Below are 26,752 nucleotides of genomic sequence, written 5' to 3'. Positions count from 1 at the left end.
TTTTCACCACCAGGATTTACTTATTTTGGTTTTGCCTCTGGTAAAAAGAAAGCCAACAAAATAATAGTATTCCCTCAAAACTGTGACTGCAAGTGGGGATGAGTCCATCTCAGTAGATCTGCCTCTTGACTTTCTTAGTTTTGAATCAGCCAAGGGTCCCCTTCTGAACCAGAAACATTTAATTTAACAGCAGCATCAGAACAATATGGGATAAGACATTTTGCCCAGCAGAGACAAACATCTCCCTTGCACTTACTCTCAATAGATTACCTGCTTAATAATAATCACCCCACAAAGCGAAAGCAGATTACAAGAAGGCAGCCCAAATCAAAGAATTACCATTTCTGCTGCTCCACCTGGCCGCAGTCCTGTGACAACGACCTTTAAGGGCATGGCCTGGATTTCCAAATCCAGGCCAAATGACTCATGCTCATTGCGAACCAGAGTGACTATTTCACCCTGGCCCTGCCCGGCTCCGTTGGGTGCTTCACACTTCTTGCTATGAGGGAGCGTCCTTGCAACAGGCTTGTTATAAGAACCATGCTCCTCCGTCCTCTGTCTCTGAAGGCTTCGGCACTCAGTGCTCATCATGCTTTTCACTCTCGTGACTGCTCTGTGCTCAAGTTTTGGTGATCTCTTCGATTCGAGCTGTGCTTCCCGGAGCTCCTTCAGACTCAGGCTGCTGAGGCGAACTTCAGGCACGCTCGAGTAATCAAACGCTATGATGGGGAAGAAAGGAGAGTCAATTTGCTCCAGCGTGCTGTCTGCAGACTCCATGGAGTTGCTGAAGACAGGGGAAGATGTCTCTGTGCCACTATATCTAGGTGACTCGCTGTCCTGGCTCTCATCATCAATTTCTACGGACGAGGTTGTAATGACAATGCCAGCATCCTCCTGGCTCTTGGCCCTCTGGCCTCTTTGCAAGTGGGAATTTTCGTCTTCATCACTAACGTCACCATCATAGAAAACAACCCTCCTCTGCCGATGAAAGGGGCTGCGGGCAGATTTGGGGCTGTCACTGAGGATGCCGGGTCGGACAGACTCCACGTGCTTATTATGAAGGCCAGACAATCTCCCACTAGTTGGAGAAGCCAGACCATTTGCTTTTGTCACGCTTGCTTCTCTAGTAGCTAGGAAAAAAATAAGTTATACTTTAGTTGCATTTATACATGATTTTTAGTACCACACATCTGACTGCAGAAGAGTGCATGTGGCTCTGTTTGTAGGGGAAGCTTGACCTCTCCTCACAATGTAAAAAGCAGGTTTTTCATCTCCTCCCTCTAACTACAGTAAACAGCAAGAGGAATGGCAGATAGCTCTACAATTTATGGGTAATTCCTGAAATCAGGTCATGGCACATCTGGTTCTATTTTCAGTTTATTTCTAAATTATGACTATGACCTAAAGAAGAAAGAGATGTAAATTCACATGTGTATTTTACTTTAAACAACAGAATTTCTTTTACATTTTGCTTAAATCTATGCTCAAGACTGCCTGCATCAACTTAGAGAGAGTGAAAAATGCTTTCCTGAACAAAGACACAAGCACATAACAATCAGTTTCAAATTAAAGACTGATAAACCCAAGGACCCTTTCCACATCCTTCTTAGGAAGAACTGCATCCTAATTTGTAGAAAGTTTATTTGTTTTGTGGGTATTTTAAAATGTAAAAATGCTGTTAGGCATTAAATAATGAATTTCCAGAGAAAAATCAGCTGCAGACAAAGACATTACTTGAGAAGCTCAGGAAAGGGAGAACAAATGTAATATCCTTTGAATATGAGATCAGGTGCACGTCAGTAGGGAAATGTAAGATTCATTCAGTCGATTACTATGGGGAGAAAGACACATACGCAAAATATCTGATGTCAAATTGAACATTTGATTGTTTTTACACTGTTATATGTCACATTTTGAAATTTTGTATTTGAGATAGCTACAAACACTTTGATTTAAATGTGATCAATCAGATGATCATCAGTCATTTGAAAATAAACCTGCAGTGCTGTCAAACTAGTTTTGACCAAACCAATCAAATAAAGTAATTTTCACATAATCAGAGAAACAATTTGGACAAAATACCATGGAAACACGTATTTATGTGCATTGTTGTAAAGCCTTTCCATTTTCCAGAATTTCATATGATCAGCACTGGCTTGCACTACGCTGCGAGGCACTTTTTACCTGCACAGGAATCACCATAGGTCTCCTGTAAAGCAAACCAGTGCTCAGTGACTCTCCCCCTATTAGCCAAATGACCAGACACATTTCCGTCACTTACTCAGGTGGCCAGGAAGAAGAGAACCATCATCCAACAAACTGTTTCTGTTCTTCTGACGGAGCTGCTCTTCATCACAGGAGCCTGTTGCAGCATCAGAAAATGGGAGCTGGCTCGTACCATCGTGCAAGAAGTACTGGGAAAGCTCTGCCTCAGAGCTGACAGATCCCTGCTGAAAAGAAGTGAGCCTGGTGACCAGCTGCCATCACCGCTTAAAGCCCCTGTCTGCATGCAAGAACCACAAACTCTGCTCACATTGCTGTGTCAATAAAGGAAATTTAAAGTCAATTTTTAAAATAGAAGACTCGTCAGTATATTAAGAGCCAAACTGTCCAACTTGGGTGGCTGAAATGCTGCAGATCAATACATTTTTAGCCAGTATAGTAAAAAAAATCCCAAACCCACCACTTTGCAGATGTGGTTCAATGCAGAAGCAAGGGATGAAACCATTCACTTGTGCAACTCTATACACCTTCTGCACTGAGAGAAAGGAAGGGTTTGTACCTCTGGACACAGTTTGTGTGGCTTCTTTGGCATTCCCAGGAAAACCAGAGACTTTTCCACTGCAATGGCTGTATAGAGAGACCAAGTGCTCAGCTTTCTGCCCACTGGCTCAGGTCTCTCCTGCTAACTTCGTTTCTGTGTCCTACAGAGCAGGGGTGCCTTCAAAGTGGCAGGAGGTGGGAGCCCACAGCTTTCTCCGCCATGCTCTGCACATCGCTCCCAAAGGGTACAGCCACACAGATGAACAGGAGCTTGCTGCTGTCACAATTTAAATGTGTGACATAAGAAACAAACCATTTTACAGAGCCCATGTGACAGGGAAGGAACATAGAGGTTTGGTTTTGAAGTCTTTGATCAATTAAGAGCTTCAGTAAAAGCTGAATTTGAAGCAGACCCTATTTTTGTTGCATCTAATCCTTTTACCCGGCTTGCTGGCTCCAGGAAGCGTTTCATAGTCCAGCTGAGGGGAGATGAGGTCTCTCCTTGTTTGGCCTTCACACCAGGGGATGGACTTTTCTGTACAGCTCCTGTTAAACACAGCTTAGTTAGATGCCAAAAATTAAAGTTGTGGTCCATGAATTCAAATAAGCTCCTCATTCACCTTATGAGCTGGGGGCTGCATTTAATCCCACTTATTTATTATCTGAATTGCTTTCCTAAAGTGAAATTTATTTAACATTTCACAAGCTCTCCCTCAGATCAGGTGAAACATTATCACAGAGACACGTTATACCAGCCAGGTCCAGGACAGAGCTATGAAGAAGAGATGGACAGGAGATGGTCTTCCTCACCCACTGGAGCATGCTGTTGACTAGGTGCCACCTCGAAAGACAAATTAGCAGCCACTGGCAAAGTCTACTTCAAAAAAAGGCCTTAGCTGCCACAGATATAAAAAGGATAATTACAAGTCTAACATTTCTGTCTAAAAATCACCTTACTAGTCACTCTGCCATTGCCAAGAGTTTGTTTCATCTTTTAGGAAGTGCTAAGTCTGGAGTTCAAAAACATCAGATAAATGCCAGTGCACGCATTTTGACATGACCCCAAAGATTAAAATGGAGTTAAAACATACAGACCAGTGTGCCATATCTGGACTTTTTCAAATGGACACAACAATACTTGTGTGTGTGTGTGTGTGTGTGTGTGTGTTATTTACATGGATCAGATGGAGTTGATCCCTCCTGTCCTTTCCCTGTCCCTCATTCTTCTTGAAGAGAGGATAGATCATGGCAGCATAGCGAAACAAAGCAAGTAACGTGAGCTATCCACCTGAACTGGATGTTTTTGCTAAAATTTCTGCAGTGGACAGAGTGATTACACACCCCTAACTGTTCTGTTGTTTTGAGGGCCCTCAAAATATGGATGCTGGGGAAGCCAAGGGCATATCCTTAAACATTCCTGCATCTGGAAAAGGACAAATATTAGGAGAGAACATGCTGTTACCTGTGACGTGAGAGGAGCTGGCATCCTTGCTCTCTCGGTGGGTAGTACGTGCGATTGCTTCATCCATCTCCTGCTCAGAAACCTAAAGTCAAGTGGAAGATAGAGATCAAACTGGGCAGATGAAATGAAGACAAAAGTCTGACCACTTATCACCACAAATACACGATTCATTTCAGATACGCGACTATTTTAAAAAATGTAGTAAAGATGACCTAGTTGAGAGCTCCTAAGTCCTGGTCCCCTGATTCAAACTCCCTCCATGCCACTCTCCTGCAGAAACCAGGAGGCAGAAGCCTGTCAACTTCATGAAGACCACGTCCAAGTGCCACATTACGTGAACAAATAGAACAGCACCAGATTTAAAGAAATCAAATGAAGCCATTACAGCACAATTTTAACTCAATTAAGTGCTGTAGATTGATTTATCGATAAAATATTACTTTAAAATAGACAAAGACTGCTTTGTACAAGCATACATTAGCAACAGAAGATATTCTATACTTAACCTACCGGAAGAATACCAGACATCCAAGATATTAGCTGTCTTTTTAATTTTCATTTCTCCTTGCTTTTAAATAGAAAACCTAAATCAGTAATTCGTAATTAATGTTCCTCTGGTTTAAGAATAAATACTGGTTTACCATATTTACTAATTTTGTCCTGAATTACTGCCATGCACTTAATTCTTATTACTGGAAAACTCCACATAATTTTATTACAGGAACAACTAATCTGCAGGAATATATATTTAAAAACAGAAAGCAAGTTAATTCTGTCAAAAATAATTTCTATACACATTGCTTTACATGAATTAAAATTCAGCACAAATAGAGACCAGAAACTTGAATCTTTCTGAACCATGAAGATTTGAAAGATTCCTAAGCAAACTCAGCAGTTTAAACATGGTTTAAATGCCACATTCACTCAGAATAACAAGAAGAAAGAAAATTTTGTGGTATTTCTCTTGGAAGTACATGAAAACACCGAAGTGAACGTATTCAGCAACAAAATGTACTGTGGACCTTTTACAAGATAAAATGAGACATTAAGTATAAAAATGTCCAAAACAACATGAGCCTTTGTAGAAATACATCTCTGTTTTCAGCCTGTGGCATGACCTTACAGCAAACCAAAACCCTCCAAGCTCCAGGGGCACAGGGAGTTCCTACAAGACACGGAGCAAGCCCTGAGAATATGCTCCAGGACCTTTACACAAACCTTTGGGTACAAGATGTCCCAAGAGTAAAACCAGGTGCTGGGCACACTGCAGTATTTGTTTAAAGCTAACCAAAAATCCACACTTCTGCAAGGTCTGCCAATTTTGATTTTTAGCATCCTCTGTGCCTCAGGCAGAACAAACCGGAGAGGGACAAGCTAATTCCTAACTACAATCTGCAGGCTGGGGTATTATTAAGAGCTAGTAAAATAAAATAAAATAAAATACCCTACACAATTCTGTAGATCCCCCAGTGCTGTCAGAAAAAGGGTGACAGTGACAAAACGATGAATATGGGCCCCCATATGGACACTCTTTCAGAGATCCAGCTATGAAGGATTGTGGATTCAGTACTGCCTGGGAGGAAAAAATGCTTTAGGGTCTCTCCAACTCAACTTTTAGCTTTTCTTAGCATTTCTTGGCAAAGGATTTGTTGTCATTTTAAATATCACTTATGGAAAAATGTAATAGGAGCCACTTAATAGTTTCCCTCTGTTACTGAGTAATAGCAGGCAATTAGCTTAACACAGTTCATCTTCTCAGCAGATACCTGGTTAGGTCACGCATTGGCTTTCAAGCCATCACCACAGCAAGAAGAAGGACAGCGGAGAGAGGGCAGGCTCCACTGCATGAAGTTTTTATTTCATGCTACTTACAGACTGTCCAAAAAGTCTATATGCCTTAATAATGCAATCAAATTGAACCATCACGCTGGTTCAGCACAGCATACAGACTCCCTAGAAATACTGTTATCTTGGGCTGTAAGCCCAATTCTTACCCCCTCCATGCTTACCTTTAACAGAACCACAGCCTCTTTCTCTTTAGCAGCACAAGGCATCACAGCAATGATAATAAACTGTGGGCAGTAGACCCCTATTTGCCTATTGTTTGTATATTTGATTTAGCAGAAAATACGCAATTAATTATAAAATAAGAAACCTGAGTTCTCCTAGATATGGATTTATTAAGGCCTCCATTTGTAGTTATGAGTTCAAAAGTCAGAGCTCTCTGGACCCACTAATGCAAATATTTTTACAGCTTCATTCTTGTTTAAACAGGAAGGTTTTGTACACTCATGAAATTCTTTGAAATATTGAAATAAAAGAAGTTGTTATTCCCTATAGCTTGCTTAAAAGGCTTTTATCTTCTATCATCAATTTTTAAAAATTGCTTGTAAATACTCACTTTGTAAACACAGCCTTATTTCCAAATTGCCCTTGCACAGATTTCACAGTAGTAGTACGTTCCAGATTCTCATGTTTTAATTCCTGAAGGAAAACTTTGATCTTCGGATAGATTTTACTTCTTTGAAAACAGCATTCCTACTACTTTATTATAGTTGATCAGTTCAATCTGTTGATATTTATATTCCTGGCCCTAAATGATACTCTACTCAAAGACAAACTAACTGTACAATAACTTTCAGGAAGAAGAGGACTTGTGCCATATTGTTCCAAGTACTGAGAAAGATGGGAACACTTCACTCAAGTAGTTCCAGGAAAATTGCATTTGATCAGTGGGTGACTAAGTAAAAAGCAGCAGGGAAAGCTCGTCATTGCTACAACTTACAAAACTGGAAGGCATCATTACAATCCTCACTTCTTGCACAACTCATGCCATAGAGAGAAAAATCCAATATTCTTCATTTGCTGCTTTCCCGACAGCAAGACTCAAATTACAGCGCCAGATGAAAACACCCCAGATGCACTGACACATTTTCTCCTCACCTTTGGGTTAGGATGACGACTAATTATTAGGCTGACGGGACCTGGACCACATTCACTCAGGATGGCGTAGGCTTCACTTAACGCCGCGTGACGCAGACTCACTGAATCTGCCTCCAGGATCTGGTCACCCCGACTGCAGAGAGACATAAAGTTAGTTAATCACAACCTCCTTTTACAAAAACGTTCTTGCTTTCAACTGATGGCCAAGCTTTTTCAAAGATGCAAGTGTCTGGAAAAGATCTGACTTGCAAAGAAGCCAGTCTTGCTTTTGCTCCCAGTGACGTGAATGCTTTAAGTCCTGTTGACTTCAGTTGGGAGGTCCAGCGATCCCTTCTGCACTTGCTATCAGTGCTACAAACCCTATTAAATCAACAGAGAAAACTGGCTGCATTTGGACCAGGGTGAAAAAAAACTTCCAGTTCCAGTTCTGTACTCAGATACTTGTTGAGCACAGAAGAGGAAAAATTAGATTCAGATGGGCTGTTCCTTCCCATCATATTGAATTACTTAAGACAAACACTGATAAGAAATTAATTATTTAGATATGAGTTTATGAAATGACTCCAGGAAAAAATTAAGCATGATAAGCCTGTATTTGCTTCAAATTAACATATAGAACACATTAAAAAGGAAAAAACAAACCTCTTCTGAGAGAAAAGCATAGATTGTTTAGTTTTGTTTTTCCAATTTCTTAACTCTTGCACATGGTGCTCAGACATCTGGAACTATTCAAAAGGAAAGATCATCAACTAGGGATAGCATTAAAGCATTCTCCGTAATTACTAAAGCATTTGCTTTAAAGAGATGCTCTCAAACAATCTACTACTGCCGATTTATGCTGGGCTACTTGTGACAATGGAAATGAGTTTGCACTCTGAGTCCACACGCCAAAGGCAAAATGGGAATTGCACATGGCAGCCTTCAGTAACCTGTACTTCTGGTAAAGGCTCAGGAAAGCAAAGGGTGACCTATTGGTTGTGTAATCATGTCACTGCTCTGCCCATCTCTTAGATTTACCCAGCTACTAGAAACTACACAAATGGAGTCACTTACACAGGCGCATGATTGAGAGGGGGAACTGAGATACAGAGGAGCTGGATTCAAACCTCTTCTGGTATTGCAATGCCAGTTTTTGATTAACGAACTTCTCCAAAAATCAAAACCATCCTCTAAGCTTTGGCTTATGGAGCTATAAACCACTGATGGGACAACAGAAGCAGTATCTCAAAGAAGCAAGCTAGAAATCTGGGAAGCATGCCTGGATATAATCAATCACTTAAACCTAATAAACGATACAGCTGTTACATACAGACATAAACAGCACTGCAATCTTTTCCAAAGGGGCTTACAAGAAAGCAAGTTAGCATCGAATACTCTATCCTATAGACGTTTCTGTATGGTAGGAAATTTCAAGGGTTTTGGCAGGGAGGCCACCATAAAATTATCTTCTTCCCTTACACCAAAAAATCAAATTGCTCTATCACAGTTTTCCTGGTGAGCAAGGAAACAGGAGGCACTCTCCATCCATGTGAAAGCAATGCATTTTTGCTCAGCCTCTCCGCACCAGTGCTCAGGCCACACGTTCAGCGCAGATCACGCAGTCCCAGCAGGTCTTCAGTGCGGCCCCCCCCGCTCCCCATGCAATGCCCCAGTGCCCACCAGCACTTATGCAGGAATGCAGAAAGGTGGAAGATTTCCTCCAATGGTTTTTAAAAACGAGGCCTCCAGGAGAGGACCAGCAAATAACTTTCTGTCACTTAATCCAACGTAAAGCACAAGGGAACCCTAGGAATGATTGCTTCTCTGTCTTATGGTTCCTTAAAGACATCCAAACTCCATGACAGAGTAAATGAGACAGGCGGGTCAGCCTGCAGCGATCCTGCCAGACAGACAGTAGGGGTAGACACGCGCTGCGGTAGCCATGGGCGCAGTCAGCTGCAAGAACATCTCCCCCAGCCTTTTTAAGAGTTTCAGGTGACTGAGCTTTTAGAAGAACTCCGCAAATTTCCTCCTAATCGGGGGTCTCTGGCGGCAGCTCTGATAAAAAGACAGGAGGCTGCACTTCTTGCTGCTCCCCTTTTTGAAAGGGTGCTATTAGGCTCAGTTTTCTGTATAGAGAATAAAAAAAACCCCAACACCAAACCTTAATGATTTTGCTGCTTCCAGCACACAGAATAATGTTTCCGGGGTATTTAATACCACTTTGGAATGTCTTTATTTAAATGTTTTCTTCTTGGTGAACTCTTAAGTATAAATCCCTTCCCTGATACACCAACCAACTGGTGAAAACAAAGTCTCAATCAATTTTATTTCTAAAACCACTCCAGCATGTTTCTGCTTTAACTAACCTTAATCTGCCATCCATTTTAGCCACTGATCCTGGGGCCAGGCTGTGAATGTATATCCCTGGAGAACTGTTTTCCAGCGTGAGACAACAGGCACCAATGCCGAGCCCAACCCCTGGCTCTGTGAAAAACAAAAAGTACAAAGAAAAGTAGCAGATTGTAATCACACAGGACACACAAGTGTTTGTGTTCCCACATCCCATCTGAGACAGAGACTCACGTATTGTTTCAGGGCTGGCCTTAGGTGCAGTCAGTCAGGAAGCCAAGACTAACAGTGGAAATCAGGATTGAAAATATCTGGTCCTGACTGTTCCCTGAGATCCATCATTGGAAGGACTAGCTCCAGTCCCAGCAAATTTTCTGTGTGCCGTGGGAACTACCTGGAAATCTCGCACAACGTCTAATCTGGTCCAAGGCACAAAGGAGAGGGGGCAGCAATCCAATAAAGATGTCACTTAAAATGATTGCAGAAAATGTGAGCACAGAAGATGCTGCTCTCTCGTTAAACATCTGCATGGCATTCCTCAGCGAAGAGGCATGAAGAAAGGTCAGGCGTTAACTCCGGTTCAGTGATTACCTCTCTCCATTTTCACCTCTGCTTTCCTTCAGGTAACAGCATTCCTGAAGCAGGAATTGCTGGACATCTTACCTTCTCTCTCCAAATTTTTAATCCAACCTTTAAAATCAGCATATTTTAAGTCTTTAAAATAGGCATGCTTGCCCCACCACATACAGCATATGCTCTAATTTTTTCTTGTGCAATTATTGATAATGAGAGCAACCCTCAGGCAGGAGTTCAAACAGCTCATCTGGGCAATTTTGAGCACTCTGCACAGCTTTGCCTTCCTCAGAGCTGCCCTTTACAAGAAGGGCACGTCTTGTTGGGCTGTGAAGAGGGTGATTCGCATTTTGCCTGGTATCTCACAGCCTCCCCCTTTCAGTAGCATGGACACCGACTGCTACCCAAAAGAGTCTCCTGACTCTGGAGCAGCAAAATGTGGAAGGAGGAACCTATTCCCAAACACTGCCCTAAGAAGCAGGGATTCGTTCTCTAAGCTCATTTCAATGCACTCTCACCTTTATTGAGTGTCACATCCATGACAATTCTGTCCTTCGGGCCAGGTCCTTTGCGGCTGGAGGAGGAACCGTCCGCCTCGTCGGGGCCGGGGACCGTCATGCCACCGCTGGCGCTGGAGCTGGGGGAGCTGGAGCGGCTCAGCAAGGTGGGAGTCACGCAGGGTGTGAGGCTCGGGCTGCGCAGACGTGTGCGCACAGTCAGGGTCACCACACCTTTCTTGAGTTGCTGGAGAGACATCAGAGAACCCCAGTAAGGCGACATGATACACTAACATTTGCCCGTAAACCTGCAATTTGTGGCAGTGAAAGAATATAAAGCCCAGGGTGCTAAATGGCACTGAACAAAGCGAAGCATGAATCTCTTCTGTGGTACATGTTACCTTAAACCTCTGAATGGCCTCCTGATGGGTCAGCCCTTGTAGAGACTCTCCATTAACTTCTAGGATTTCATCCCCTGGTAATCAGATATAAAAAAATGTAGTCAGCAACACACACACTATATGCAAAAAACCTTTCCTGCACATAAGGCAACCCGCTACTATGAGGATTCCGATGAACTGCTCAGTAAAAAGCCTTTTACTGTTCTCAGTTTATTTTCATTTGTCCTAGTGCCTTTACAAGTTAATAGTGATGAATTAACAGAGTAAAGACTGTTCTTCAACAGAGATCCTTAACTTGTCATTCTCATACTAACAAACAAGCTGAAAACACTGCGGATTTTAAGTAAAGTCTGAAAAAAGATGCTCATAACATGAAGTCCAAAGGGACTATAAAACTCCCTTTCTTTTGTGAACATCAACAGGAGAAATGAGAATCTAAGTGAAACACTACAGCACATCACTCCAAAGCCTGTTCAGAGAAAACTAACCTTGCATCCACATGCAGAAAGCAAATGTGTCCTCTTACTAAATGCCTGTGGACGGAGAAGCAAGTAGTCCACACAATGCGATAGCAAATGCCCTTCTCACCCTAATGAACACGTCCTGTCACATTTCCACCTGCTTCCAGGCTCTGGGTCTTACTACTTATACCCAGCTGTGTTGATCTATGTTCATTTTATTAAAAGGAGGGTGAGCATGATCCAGATCCACTTTCTCCAATTTTACTTTTATCTGTGCAACATTAGATGGGGCGATGTCATCAGCCAGGTCTACCTCTCCTTTCCTAGCCCCCATAAAAAAAAAAAAAGAAAAGAAAAGAAAAAAAGAGTATACAAGCTCTGAATAGCATGCAAAGGCTTGTTGCGTTTATTAGACAGCTGCTACTTATTGGCTTCCCATGGCAAGTGCACAACCTATGCCGCAGGGACACGAGTTTCCCTCTGGCAGCAAGTGTGAGAGTTGGCACCAAAAGCAGCCTCAAGTACAAGTGTGATGAGATGCAAAGAGGGGAATGGTGATATGAGAAGTAACACAGGAGCAGCCTCCTGTGGAACATAAGTAATGCAAAACCCCTGCAGAAGAGTTGTAAACCACCACTCTAAACTCATGGTCACTTAGTACTTTCAGCAGTGCACGTCCCTGTGTATAACCCCTTCTTGGATCAGCATCTTTAAGCCAGATGTTGGCTGGATAGGTACATTTCACTGCTATCAATGTCCCTCTCCAAGTCAAGAATTGCACCTTGGGCATAGCTCACTGAAGAGTAATGGGAGAAAAAATTCATCATGTTGTAGTTTCCCCTTCTTAATTCGCAATATAATCAAGTTTACTGCTATGAATGATCTTCCCCAGGATGGACAAACCGGGTGTGTACAATCCTCCACAGCCTCTTGCTGATGGCCAGGTGCCTAAATAAAGCTGTATTTGAGTTCTTCTGCTGGACTGAAATAATATCCTGCTGTGGTCCTTTATATGTAGTTGGATTCTTTCTACCATACCTTCTTTGAGCCTTCCATCAGCAGCTGCTGCTCCATTTGGGAATATAGTCTTCACAAAAATCCCCATGCGTCCACGAGCAGAATCCTGACCTCCCACAATGCTGAATCCAAGACCCTACAGAAAAGGGAGGAGAAGATGCACAGCTGGCACCGTAGTCTATTATCACGTGTGAGAAAGACTGCCGATAACATACAAGACAAAGGAAAGATGAAAACCTAATAGCTGCTGCCGAATCGCAGTGCCATCTTACTCTCTGCCTGTATTTTCTGATTTACTTTCACTCTAATATCAACATACTTATCAGCCCAAAAAGTAGCAGCAGGCACTGTAAACTAAAAGGCAAAAATGCTGGTTTGAGATTTATTTATTTTTTAAACACTGGGTCAGTGATTTTATGTTACCCTAGTCCCATTTTAAAAACTGTAACACATTGCTCTTAAATTGACAGACAGTAGATTCCCACCCCTGAGATCTATATCCAGGATTAACTGTAGTTTTCTCTGCTGTCACAGATCCTGCATTTCCTCAGGAAAAAGAAAAGCTTAAGAACATGACATAAGGTCAGTTCTGTAATGTCAGGAATGTAGCTGGAAGGGGGATGGTGTGGGGGGGCTGCCATGCACATGTACATTTTTAATTATTCTGAAGACATGTACCACGTTGTATTTAAATAAATCTAGACCAATACATTCCCCAGGGCTTCATCTGTTAGCTCTTGCCCCTGCGCTGCCCCAGCTGGCTGCGGGACCGTCTCGCAAAGCTGATCAGGGAACGGATGAGCACAGCAGAATGAACTCTCCCCCTTCTGCTGAGCTATTTCCCAGCCAAATCACTTCCTTGATCCACCCCCATCCCCGTATTTCTCCTCTTGTCACTGCTGTACATGTATTTTACAGAATAAAGAGAAAAGTCACTGACCAGGTGGACAAGGGAGGTGGAAAACTGTTGTGCTTCAGTGATCTGAAGCCAGGGTTATTATTAGTGCCTCAGGCAGTGCTCTCCAGCTGAGGGATGCTGCCAGGGCAGGCACTGACATTGTGTTTACAACCCAATACACCGACCAGCTCTTTGGTTTTACTCTTTGAATATAAAGTAGACTACCACTGTTATAAGCTTCTAGTAATTTGATAAGACATTACTGATTTCAAGAAAGGAAGCATCCTAGCTCCCCTGTGCAACACAAAATAACTCAACTGTTTACGGTGCAATTATCAGCCGCGAAGCAACCTACAGAAAGCAGGAGGCTCCTGGCACTCTCCTGCCTGGACACAGCAGTTCTCCCCACAGCTCCGTGGGGTGAGTTGGGAAAAATACAGCTGTAAAGCACAGTGGTTCCCACGTTAGCCCACCTTCCCGGAGAAGCACTGCCACTCTACAGCAGAAAACCACCCCTTGCAGATCTACCTACAGGTGAAAAACCAAGGGCAAACACTTGGCTCCCAGCCACCAACAGGGCAACTCTGTGGAAACACTTTTCAAGTCCCAGGTCTGCAGAGAGATAACAAAGCAACTGCTCCTGCACAAATTGTACGCAGCGCAACCCCTAACAGAGGTGATCGCTCCAAAGGTGGGTGGAAGGGACCCATAACAGGAGCTGTTTGAGGTGGTTCATGATCACCACAGTCTGCATGCTCCCAACTGCTTCCTAACGCCTTGGAGCTAACTGAAGAAAGGCAGAAGAGGGTGGATTATCCCACAGGGAGAAATAATCTAATTCTTATGAGAAAAATAGGGTTTAAAAAAAAAAAAAAAGTGTGTGAAAAATGAAGAAATATTTGCTTGGAAATGTCATGAAAGACCTGAAGCTCCCAAAACAAGGAGAGTTACAGCAACTGTGAGTCAATCTACCCAGAGAAGTCACTATTTCTAACTCTCTGCTAAACTTAAAGCACACCAAGGGATTTGTTTTGTATTTGAGCTTGAAAGTCAAAACAAGTCTTTTTAGTCCAAAACATATCCATCTGATGAATTTAAAGAGTATTTCAGAAAAATACATGCATATTTTTTAGCATATTTAAATGACAGCTCCAATATTAGTGTGGATTGGATTAGGGAAAACAATATACACCTAGGTTAATGCTTGCTATTTTCATTTAGCATTCAGCCAGCTGGTATCCAGCAAATGTGCAAACACATTATTGGGGGAAGAAAAGAGGACTCTCTGACCCAGAGAATTCAGGGCTCTCAGATAAGCAATCAACCAGGAATCTGTCTTTGGGTTTAATGCTTAATTTGCAGTGATTTTTTTAATGTATCCAGATTCCACAGAGATAAAATATGCTTGTCCATAAATATGCATGCAAACAGGTACTCTTCTGTAGCTGCACCAACTTTGCATAAACATACATATTTATGGCTCCATTATTACTATTTGATATCTCAGTAATGACCAGATGCACCAAATCAGAATGAAAGCCACCCCGCATCAAGTGCATGACTCAAACATTGCTTCCCCCGTACTTTGCAGGTGTAACTTTGGCATTTACATTTGTAAATGAGATTTGTTTATCATTATTGTTATGATTATTATTATTATTGGTTACCTTAAGAGCTGTGGGAAGCCCTGGGTATGGGAGACACCTCTTAATCACTAGCTCTTGCTACATGTGAGAAACCAGCCACATGCAGAAACCCTCACCTTGCCTTGTCCTTTCATCAGAACGATGTTGGAAATGATGGACGGCTGGGTCAGTCTCCATGGAGATTCCACTTGGGCAGCACTGAAGGAACGGGTAGATTTCTTCACAATATGGTAGTCCTAACAAACATCAGCAAACAAGGGAGGTCACTCTGATTGCTTTGCACAGGCACTGGGATGTCACATCAGGAAAATTGCATGTGTCAGGGAAGAGGGAGCAGGGGATCGCACAGATATATTCAGAAAAACATTCAAGGGATTAAATCCTAGCTCATTACAGTCAAAGTGAATCTTGCCACAGTAATTTTCCTGCATTTGGCACAGTAGGATCATTTTGTAATTTACCAGTCACAATTTAAATTAAAAAGATTAATGGTAGCCTCATGATATACTGAAGTCCTTATCTGCTAAAAGAAAAAAAAAAGCAAAGAAAAAAAAAAAAGCCTAAATCATCAAATTATTAAAATAAAGAGAAACAGGATTTTTTTGTTTAAGTCCTCAGATCTCTCAGGTCATAAGATCAGCCGGAGGATCTTCCGGCCAGAGCAAGAGCCTTAGGACCTTCTGCCCCCCTTCACCATCCTCAGAGTAAAGAAGTTCTCCATAGGCGGCCAACACATCCCATTTTAGCGTCCAGGCCTGGTTTCAGACCCCATGATGTACCTACATAGCCTTGTTTCATTACCCTTGCTTCTACGAGCTTCAGACAGATCTCACAGGGCCAAGCACAGCGAGGTGCTCCGAGCCAGCCCTGCCTTTCCACCCACCTGCCTGGCTCCCGCTGACTCCAACTGCTGGGGCAGAGAGTGCTTTCTTCCACCCCGGGAATATTTCACCGCTATTTCGTAATGCGATTCACCATTTTCCACTGTCAGCTCATCATCTTCTCCCACGGACTCCAAGCGGGATCCGGCACCTAGGGAAAACCACAGAAATACATCTCTCAAACACCTCAGAGCTGCTTTATCCTCTCGCCAGCACGCAATAATCGCCTCCTGCAAATCCCAACTTGAAAAGTGCCTTAAACCAACGCTACACAGTTCCTAACCGGGCAGTTAGAAGCTACTTTTGATCACCCTCAACTAAAAACTTTTCCTGCTGTCACAGGTTTTCTACTATCTTTCAGTGATGCTGAGCTCCTCAGCGCTGTCGCTCGTGGTAGTAAAGAAAAGCAGAAGATAATTGAGCCAGTAGCTCAGGGACAGAAAAGAAATTCAGCTGTTCTCACCCAATGGCACTTGCCAGTGCGCTAAGCTCTCAAGCTTCATTTATATAAAACTAAAAGACCTGACACTATAGCAGTATTCATTTCTGGAGGTGTCATGTCACTTTGAGGGAAATTTTTCTGGAATGGAAAAAGGAAAAATGTGCCAAATAAATGCTATTTTCTTTCCTTCTGGCAATGATCCTAGTTGTCTTAAAGAGGAGAAGAGTGCAGAGTTCACATTAGAAACAGAATTATTTCTCTTGAAGGACATCCTGTAATTAGCCACAGAGTAGCCTGCTCCTCACACCAGGGCTCCTCCAATTCTCATTTTCTTCAAGGTCCCCACAGGACCCACAGTCACAGCAGTTCTCACACATTTATCCTTGCCATTTCCCTCACCATGCAGGGAAGCGACATTAACTCCTATTTTACAGATGAAAACCCAAGACACAGAGAGGCCAAATCTGCACAAGCTGGATTTCATGACGTTGCTTTAAGTTTACTTTAAACAAAGGTTAAGTTGGAGCTGCCACAGAAAGGGGCACTTCTGCTTTCCCTTCGTCCTCACTGCCCTGTCCTTACCCTGGGGATTGGGCTCACAAGCCATGGGCTGCTGCAAATTTGCCCAGGAAAGCCCCAAACCCGTTTTCTGCTGCCTCCACCTCACCCACAGGTTGGGCAAGCATCGCTGTGCATGCCAGGGAGGGATGGAGCTCAGAGCTGGGGCAGCCACTTGTTTTCACTCGGCATTAAGGTAATTCTGCCACCACATCCATAGGCAGAATTTGTACCCATTGCCCAGAGTGCAACTTAAGCCCACTCTGTGTTTGGGGGTGTGGAATTACGTCTGGTTTTAAAGCTCCCCTTCCCTGTGCACACAGGGAACCGTTGCAGGACACGGCCACGACAGCTACTTTGGCAGGACCCGTCATCTTGGCACTTTCACTCCCAAACCATCCTGGCACCTACAACCAATCCTTTCCCATCACTTCTCCCTCTCTTCTTCTAGGAGAAGAGTAATAATTCTGTGCTTTCTGCCCATCTCTGAATGCTGCTTCTCTTCCCACACAGCAGCCTAGGCTTGGGACCATGCTGGGGGATGCTCCAGGCTCACCCACAGCCCCGGGGCATCAGCGCTCACGGGAACCGGGGCTGAATCCCCAGTGACACACACACACACAGAGCCATGGGAGCTGCAGACAGGGGAGCTCCCTGGAGCATGATAAATATATCTGAGTAAATGGAAATTAAGGTGAACTTAGGAGGGAGGGAGACCTGGCGAGTATTAGGGATGAGAATGTGGTTGAGCTCTGCACACAGGTTACTGTTAAGACTTGGGGACAAAGCAATAGAAAATTTCAGGAGTATTTGCCATAATGGGTATTTTGAATGGGCATGTTGAAACATGTCTCCCACTTCAGTATTAGAGCACACTGTACATGTTACAGAACTGAAGGGAAGGGAAGGGAAGGGAAGGGGAGGGGAGGGGAGGGGAGGGGAGGGGAGGGGAGGGGAGAGAGGAGAAGAGAGGAGAAGAGAAGAGAGAAGAGAAGAGAGAAGAGAAGAGAAGAGAAAAGAGGAGAGGAGAGGAGAGGAGAGGAGAGGAGAGGAGAGGAGAGGAGAAGAGAAGAGAAGAGAAGAGAAGAGAAGAGAAGAGAAGAGAAGAGAAGAGAAGAGAAGAGAAGAGAAGAGAAGAGAAGAGAAGAGAAGAGAAGAGAAGAGAAGAGAAGAGAAGAGAAGAGAAGAGAAGAGAAGAGAAGAGAAGAGAAGAGAAGAGGAGAAGCTTCAAAAATTTAGCTTCATCTTTTTGTCCATACAATGTCTGTTCAACTCAGGAGGCTGAATGCAAACATCTTACAGGAAGCTGGGATTTTCCTTCCAAATTAAACTAATATGATCTCCAAAGGAAAGAAATCTTACTTTTAGAGAGCTAAAATAAATACACAACATAAAAATCCTACTATTGCTATCCTTTATCAACCCAGTTTTACCTTGGGATCGACTTCTGTATTTCAGTATGCCACTTCCCAGAGTTGGACTCTGGTTGTTTCCTTTGGGCACTTCTTCACAAACTGAATCTTGAGACTTCTCAGTTTCCATCACCTGAAAAAAAACCCCAAAAACAACAAACCAACTCTGATTTACTTACAAATGAGAGAAGTTGATGGAATTCTTCTCATATTTACTAAAGGACAGAAAATTCCACTGCACATCATCTTTTTTTCCAAAACATGTCATTGTATTAAGCCAACACATGTTTCTGTAAGTAATTTTCAGAAATGCCTTTGGACATTATTGCAAATCTTACTGATGGGTACACCTACAGCTCAGTATGGCCAGGGATCCACTGCAGGGTACCACACTAGCAGCTCCAGAGCACCTCCAGCATCCATGGCACCTTGTTCAGGTGGTTCCGCATGCATTTTAACATAATTATAATGTAGTTTTTGCTGCAGTTTGTTCAGCTCAGCATGCTTCCAGAGACATCACAACTTTATAGAGAAACCACTTTTTAAAAAGTGTTATTTAATTATTAGTGTTCAGAGCTGAATGCCAATGCATACAGGACGAAAAGCAAATTTAACAGAAGTTATGAAGATTACACAGCTAAGCACTTAAAAACCTGGAAACGCTCAAGGTAAATTTTATATGTGGACTAGCAACCCCATCACCCTGAATAAATGCAGTGAGACAGAAGGAGTCTGTTTACTCACCGTATTTGCCTGGATGCAGGTGACAATACAAGGTGACAATGTACAGGGCTGCCACCTTCAGCAGCACGGCCACACGCACCCACACTGTCAGGGATGAGCAGAGCAGCCCCTGTGCAAAGCCCACAAGGACCCTCTGCAGCCCATGTGTTGGGGAAGACCCTGGTGACCTCCCTTCTCCACTCACTGCTTCCTTTACCAAGCTACAGAAGTCACAATTTCCTAGATACGCCGCTACACAGCGGACCTCGACACGCTCCCCATGCACACATTAATTCTTTTACATTTTCATGCCCTCACCCACCACACATTCTCTAAATGATTATTCAGACAGCTTATGGCAAGGAGGACAAAATTTCCAATACAACCACTTACTGGTTGCATTATACTTTTAATGTACTATATAAACTGCAGAAAGTCAGTTAAACAACAATCCCATGCAAATGCAACACTCTTACTGTTAAAATAATTTCTACTTCCACTATTCGAGCTTAAAAATGGTAGAATCTTCCCCAGAACCTGCCTCCCATCCCCCAGCAGCTCACAGCTCCATGTAATCATCAGATTCATCTGAAGAAGAAAATAACTACATCAGTCTGAAAAAAACTGCCATTATGATTTGGCAATCCTAATGAAGGACTCATTCCAGAAAAGATGTAAGAAATCAGATCCAAAAACCCACCCAAGAGACCTTAACCATCAGCGATTAGGCCACAGCCAAAGTATCACAAATTCTCCCTACGAGAGATTCTTCTACCCAGAAGACAGCAGAAGTGTTTGGAAATGAGCTGGGACTTCATGGGTCACACAGAGTTACATTGGCATTTACCATACAAGCAAAACCACTCTTTATTAAGTGAGAATGCCTCCCTTGTAGAAAGGTAGAAATAATTTGCACAAACACAGAAAAATCACGTAGCTGCTGTTTTTAAAGGTGTACAAAACATTCAGTACTCAGGAGCAGTGTTAACTCTGTGGTGGAGAAATATTTGAAGTGTAGGGATGAAGGAAAACACGAGGGATGCCTCACCAAAGCAGCCACTTTTGCCAGCATGCTGTTTAACTATCCTAACAGACAGGATGGGTCCAGCCTGACTTTTCTGGAGCTGAGCATAACCCAGCTTGGGTCTGGAGCTGTAGAGCTGTTTCATTTCTGCAGCGTGCATGGACACGGGCAGTTACACCTGATGAGACTACATAATGCCCAGCCCAAAGCTGAACTACTTCCTCCAGCTCAGAGCATGGGGGGAAAAATTGAGTTAGTTTGCAGCAGTGTACAGAGAGATGCTGAAATCAGTGCTGCCATGGCCAACTTCCACCCTGAGCCTAGGCTCAAGGGTGACCCATTTGGTACATCTTGTGTTTCTACTACATGCAGTTTGGGTTTGGTTCGGAGCTTTTTTTTGCTTTTATTTATTTTGACTGTGCAACAGAAGTGAAGTACAGATGCATTCTGCAGTTAAATACACTTCCATCTAGTGGGGTGAGACGAAAAACAGGAGGTAATTGCCGCTTGCATTAAAACAGTGCACCCTGTCCCTCCACCTCATCGTTGCGCAATCCCGGAGGCTGTGCCTCTACAGACAGCAAACCCCCAAACCCCACGTATGATCCGTGGAAGGGCATGTGTGCACAAACACCAGCGTTAGGGAAAGCCTCAAGGCATTCTCAGCAGCTTCCTGAAATAACATTTACAGTAAGAAGTAAAAACATCTGAATTACCTATGTCTGTGTTTATTTCTTATTTTAGCAAAAATACCTTTCTGACACTAATTATAAACATGTAGGGGAAGACACTCTAGCATTCGCAATCAGGCAGATATTCTTTAAGTTGTTAAGCTTGTGTAATAAACCACCAAGAGTTTTGTCCTACTCAAAAAACACTTAGAAATCTGATCCACAAACCTTGCGAGAACTCCCCAAAGTCATGCGTCTGTAATCTTTGGCTCCGTTGTGACTTAGACAAGAAGAAAAACCCAGCTCCACCTTATCCTTCTGGCCACACGTGAACATATCGCTTTACTGTCTCGAGGCGGCTGCCTGGATTTAACCATGCCATTTTAATTTTCCTCACTTTCAAGGAAATTGAGCTTATTATTTCAGTTCTGTATGCCTCTTATTAAACTAAACCAATAAATCCTGCCCAACACCACCCCAGCGTTAAGGACAAGGGGAGCTTTAATACGCACAGTAGTTTGAAGGGAGATCTAAAAATAGAGCCCATTTTGCCAGTTCATTAAGTAGCTTGGGATCAAGCGATGGTGACATCTCAATTGATTTCAAAGGAAACGGCGCTATCACGGACACGCGGTCCTGGCACGGCACCAGGATGAACAAATGCCCCCAGAGTCCTCACTCGGGCAAAGCTCCAGCGTGACCAGGCCCTTAATTAGGCAAGATGAGGAGCAGGATTATGAGAGTCTGCATTGTTTAACCGCAAACAGCTTGGCAATCGTCGACGATCTACAAAAACAAGGCGGCACACAGGAGATGACACAATCTAATAAGCAAACTGCTTTACTGCTGCTGTTGCGGAGCTCCTAAGCTGCTGCCGTTCCCATCAGCAAATCCCATCCGACTCCCCACGGCACAGCCTGTCGGCTTTCTCTGCTGAGGAGCACCAGCAGCATGCGGACAAGTTTAACCTGATAGTTAGGGAGCAAAACAGTGAGAATTAGACCGAGCCATCTGCGGCACGTCAAATTCAGCCCTACCTGCACTGGCAAAGCAAGTCCACCAGCCAGTCCACTGCCCTTCTTAAACACAGCATGTGAAAGAGGAACGGCCGTGCCCCTGCACGCTGTCAACCTGCACAAGCTCCACAGGATAATTCCTCATCCCCTTCAGTCCCAATGCAGCCTGGACAGCTTTTTCCTAAGCAGCACTACCACAAATGTATTTAATCGTGAAACTCCCCGATGCCGCTGTCTGTTGGGCAGCTGGCAGGGTGAACACAACAAAATCTCCAAGAGCAGCTAGCATCAGATCCTTCAGAGAAAGGTGCAAAATGCCCGATGCAAAGCTGGGTTCACCTGGTCCCTGCACAAAGTCTTTCCTCCTAGTACGTCGAGACTAGCTGATGCCTTAAAGGCTTTAACCTTTCCAGAAGTTTTGGAGAGTTCCTTTGAAGATCTATTGTAGTTCTAGCTGTTTCAGATATTTGTGCAATTATTTATTGCTTCTGGGGCACAGCACGCTTTAAGCCTTAAATGTATCTGGTAGGTAAGGAGCTCCACAGGACCCTTTACCTTGCACAGAAAGTAAAATACCTTCACTTTTAAATTAGCTCTTTTTCAATTTAATTGAATCCATCTTCCAGATAAATTACAAACTGCAGCACTATAATTTACCAGAATTAACACTGTAAATGATGCAGAGGACATGGATTTCCTAATTTTGACCAGCACTTAGTTTTCCATGGCTTACTGCTTTGTTTTATGGCATGCACGAAGCTGCCCAGATGCTGGAAACAGCAGGATGAGCCAGGACACACTGCGTCAGGGGCTGCAGCACCCAGGGGCACCTTTCTGAAACACAGCACCTCCCAACACCCAGGGAGCACCCTCAGCTGAACCACGGGGCTTACAAGTCCAAATTAAACCCAGATTTAACAGTTTTTGATGCAAGCTACAGGACTCCCCTCTGTCAAAGGGCATTGCATTGCTGCTCTCCTCTGTCATGGCACAAACGGAGAGATCCAAACGGAGCCAGGGATGGAGCAAAAGAGGAGGAACGTCACCTCCATTTCAGCACTAATTCAGTGTTTTAACTGGCATTTTAGAAAAACCTGGTGCCCTGGTTTCTCCCCTCCGTGTGAAGCTGCCAGGCCAGACAGCAGCTCTGCATGCTGGCCAGGGCAGGCTCCACCAGCATGGCTCCAGAAGGGCTCAGATTTGGGCTATATTTAGCAGTGCTGGTGAAACAAAGCACCAGATGCCTTCCACAGCAGCTCATCTGGGAATTAACCGTACTGGTACCACCGGGCACAGCCTGTGCTTCCTCTTGCCTGGGGAAAGGGGATGGGAACCTGAGGCCTCCATTACCTAATTATAAAGAAAGTTCAGAAAACTCCCAGTTCATGTGCAGCAAGGAGATCAGGAAGTCTGATAAAGAGTCAAGAACTGGAGCTGCCCTAGTTTATGAATAGGTGGAAATGCCAAATAAACAAAACAAAAGCCTTTAGAGTGGTCTCTAAGAACGCCTGGACTATCACTCTAAATGTCTGCACTCAAAAGCCACCCTAAGACTTCACTATAACACAGCAGTTGCTAGAAAGGGCACTACTGTTCAACTTGAGGAGGTACAAAACCCCAACGGTCACTTTTATTGCTCTTTACCATGTCCATAGAGTAGTCACACACAAACCTGCATGTGAAACCCAGCACTTACCAACAGAGCCAGGAGCAATACCTGCCCGTGCACCCTCTGCAAACAGATTGGAAATGCACTATGATAGAGCTGAGTTGCTCTTATCTTCCAGAATGCTCTATTTATTTTGTACAAGACACCCCAAAACCTTCTTCAATGTGTTTCAATACCAGGAGCCCCAACATGCTGACCGTGGCCCAGAGGATGCTGGCAAGTTCTCGATGTAGCAGGATCCCAGCTGTGCTGGCTCCAAAGACTCACTGGTGCAATACCGTATTTATGGTCAGGGCTGCAGCCGAGTAAAGCAGATTTCATTTTTATGTTTCCAAAGAGTCACTAAAATTAATAATAAAGTTTTGAAGAGACAAAACTTTTAAAATATCCTTTTTAAATAGGAAGAAATGCAGGAAATGGCTAATGCAGCTAAGTTCTCCAAGAAACAGATATCACAGACAACACATGTCACGGAAATAGTAAGATGCTCCCAGCTAAACAGTTCCCAATCCTTTTTGGACCAGATTACTCTTCTTCTGCAATATATTATGATTTTCACTAGAAACAGCTTCTAAGCTAAAGGAAATCAAATGCATACACATCTGAAATGGTGCACAAACAGATCACTGCTGTTTTCTTTTTCATGTTTCATCCTTTCCCCCCTGCAAACATCAAAAAGCATGACACGTTTGCATGCAGTTTAGTCATTGCCCACGAGATGTCCTCACGTGCTGCACAGAAGTCCCAGAAGTCCTGGTCAACAGAAGATACAAACATGGAACTCAAGTTGTGTGAAAGCCAGTCCAGCTCCTCTGTTATTTTCTTTAATAAAATGCTCATCTCATGGCTTAGCACGAATCCAGAGCCTATGCATCATAAAAACCAATAAATTGCTTCTGCCTTTTTTTTTTTTTTTACATGACAACCTTTTTACTCACAGTGAGGGATAAAGCAATAAACAATCCTCAAAACAAACAACTCTCCTGAGAATGAACCAAGACCTTCCTAATACCACAGTCAACCCACAGCTGCAGAGAGCAGTCCCATGCCGCAGCTGGTGGAGAGCTTTGGATTTCAGCTCCAAAATTGCGTTTTGTATCATCCTAAGTTCACGAGAGGATAAGGAATACTTAATCATTAAGTGTTTTTTATACCTGAATCAAGGATCTGAAGCCTCATACATTATATTGGCCACATTTATTCAAGCACAGCACATCTAGAATGAGTTTTAACTGAGCCTAACCAAGACTGGACTGTGTACGCACTCCAAAATCCGCAGTTAAACAAACTGCAGATGTGACGATACAACATTCATGCCAACTCTCAAATCCTACAGCCTTTATCATCTTTCTGTTAATGTATGTGAATCGCATGGCTGTGACAGCATCTCTCTTGTTCCAGTGCCACGAGGGGGTTATTTTTAGCTTGTTAAAGGCAGTTCATCTCCTTCAAAACCGGGCAGTTATCCAAACAGCCAAAGGAGAGACAAGCCATACTGTATCTGTTGCTTTATGGGAAAAACCCTCATTCACAAAAACAAAGACAATGCAGAACCTGTACTTTAGATAAACTTACGTTTCTATTACTCTGCTGACTTCGCTTTCAAACATATCACACGGAAGAGCAAAAATTATAACTCTGGGCATTGTCTACACTGATATTTATGGTCAAGTCAAAAAGGTTATCTTCCACCAGCCTAAGCAACAAGAGATATTTCGCAGTTTGTGGCCTGCATCACATCAAGAGGGAACCCTTCCGAGTACTGGTCTCTGGGTCAGTAAAGTCTTCTCTGGGCTAGCCTTTAACACAGAGGCAGTAGGAAGGGGCCCAGAAGGAAGCCAAGGCTCAGGAAAGGATGCGACTGCTGCTGAGGACCTCCCTGCTGACCTAAATAACACATTCACATTAATGTCTCATTGACAGGTGAATTTTAGAATGTGTGAAAAACAGTAATTCAATGACAGTGCCCGCCGGGGGCCTTTCACCACTCTTCCTCCTTCCCAAACTCATGCAATGCATGCCCAAACCCTTGCCAGTGTCACACCACCACCATCAGCCCATCACTGAACATCCCCCCAGCAATCAGATGAACTGCAATCGCTTACGTTAATGTGATAAGGTTTCTGGAAACAATACAAGAAGAACAGCCACATTAGTGAACAAGATTTGGTCCCCAAATATTTTGTCATTTTCTTTTGCCCAAATTCCAAACTACATTTACTCTAAAAACTTGTATTTCCCCAGTCCTCTTCAGTCACTATAGGACTTGATGTGTCTGCTCAGCTACAGCATGAGTGAAGGGCACAGACCCATGGATACGCTGGACAAGACTGTATCTCAGGAAGATATAGTGCTGCTGGACTTTCAACAAACGCAGCATTTATACCCGAGCAGCAGCTCCAAGCCATGCCAAGGTACCTGCCCTCGCCTGCCCCTTCCAAGGGCAATTTGGCGCAAGGCAGGATCTGCAAACATTGCCAGCCCTCACCATGAAGAGGAAAGGAATTACTAAACCCTTCTCCAGGACAAGGGCTGGCCACAACCAAGCGTCACACCAAGCTCTTCATCTTCTTCCCCCCCATCAAGTAAAATGTTTCAGTGCAAAGCAGATTTTTGACAGCAAAAGCTCTTTCTTGCTTTTTTTCCGGCCATGCAGTGCTGCCTGAGGAGTGAGTCATGTTTCAGCAACCTCTTTCGAGACTGCAGTGCCCTAATGGGAACGAACACTCAAGTCCTCCAAATAATGAGGGTCCCTCCCCGCGCTCTGCACACATTTAATTGTTGAGTTATGCTTCCTGTTCCTTTTCAATGCTAATGCTTTCTCTGAAAATCTCTCCCAGTGTTTCCAGAAGAACTTTTGACCCCAAGAGTGTTTTCAAACTTACAGCAATTGTTATCCTCTTCCTTATTATGCTTGCATGGCTACATAATTACATATGGATTCCCTGGTAAGACAGAAGGGCTCACAACAGAAAATAACGAAGCAGTCCTATGGCTCAGATAAAATATAAAAATGGAGAGGGAGGTAAACATATTGACAGAACAGGTTTATTTATCCACTTTCAGCTGCATGCCTTGAAAAAACACAAGTAGGTTTTGGCAGGGATAAGGAAACCCAACTCATGCAAGAAACCTTTAACCAGACACATCCTGTTTCTGTTACTTGTAGGAGGATCAAGACCTTGGTGGGTCATGGCCATCTCCACATGCAATGCAACTACAGCTTGCATGAAGGTGCATATCAAGCACGTCAGGTCAACGCGAAATGAGTAAACATGAGCAAAAGGGTTTCGTCATCCTACAGCAGAGGGTCATGCAGCCAGGGCTACTCCCAGAGGTTGTTTCCCCGGGGCTTGCCTACGTG

The 26,752-nt window shown here is 43.6% G+C and overlaps 1 protein-coding gene across 9 annotated transcripts in view; it reads right to left on the bottom strand.

Annotated features, from left to right (window-relative positions):
• PDZD2 (PDZ domain containing 2) overlaps positions 1–26,752 on the bottom strand; it is a 208,326-nt gene that overhangs the window by 23,165 nt on the left and 158,409 nt on the right. For 8 of the 9 annotated variants that reach the window (XM_075739930.1, XM_075739932.1, XM_075739937.1 and 5 more), the window contains 12 exons: positions 18,307–18,418; positions 15,876–16,024; positions 15,109–15,228; positions 12,470–12,584; positions 10,971–11,044; positions 10,591–10,816; positions 9,517–9,634; positions 7,169–7,301; positions 4,226–4,307; positions 3,206–3,309; positions 2,282–2,450; positions 340–1,130 (listed from right to left, as the gene is read on the bottom strand). In XM_075739930.1, coding sequence (XP_075596045.1) covers positions 340–1,130; positions 2,282–2,450; positions 3,206–3,309; positions 4,226–4,307; positions 7,169–7,301; positions 9,517–9,634; positions 10,591–10,816; positions 10,971–11,044; positions 12,470–12,584; positions 15,109–15,228; positions 15,876–16,024; positions 18,307–18,418 — 2,193 coding nt within the window. The remainder of the gene's footprint in view (positions 1–339; positions 1,131–2,281; positions 2,451–3,205; positions 3,310–4,225; positions 4,308–7,168; positions 7,302–9,516; positions 9,635–10,590; positions 10,817–10,970; positions 11,045–12,469; positions 12,585–15,108; positions 15,229–15,875; positions 16,025–18,306; positions 18,419–26,752) is intronic. The other variant, XM_075739931.1, reaches the window with a different exon arrangement.

This window comes from Balearica regulorum, chromosome Z (genome assembly GCF_011004875.1).
Source record: "Balearica regulorum gibbericeps isolate bBalReg1 chromosome Z, bBalReg1.pri, whole genome shotgun sequence".
Taxonomy (NCBI): Eukaryota; Metazoa; Chordata; class Aves; order Gruiformes; family Gruidae; genus Balearica; species Balearica regulorum.
Note: the sequence above shows the minus strand (reverse complement) of the source record. Positions and strands in the feature narration are given on the sequence as shown.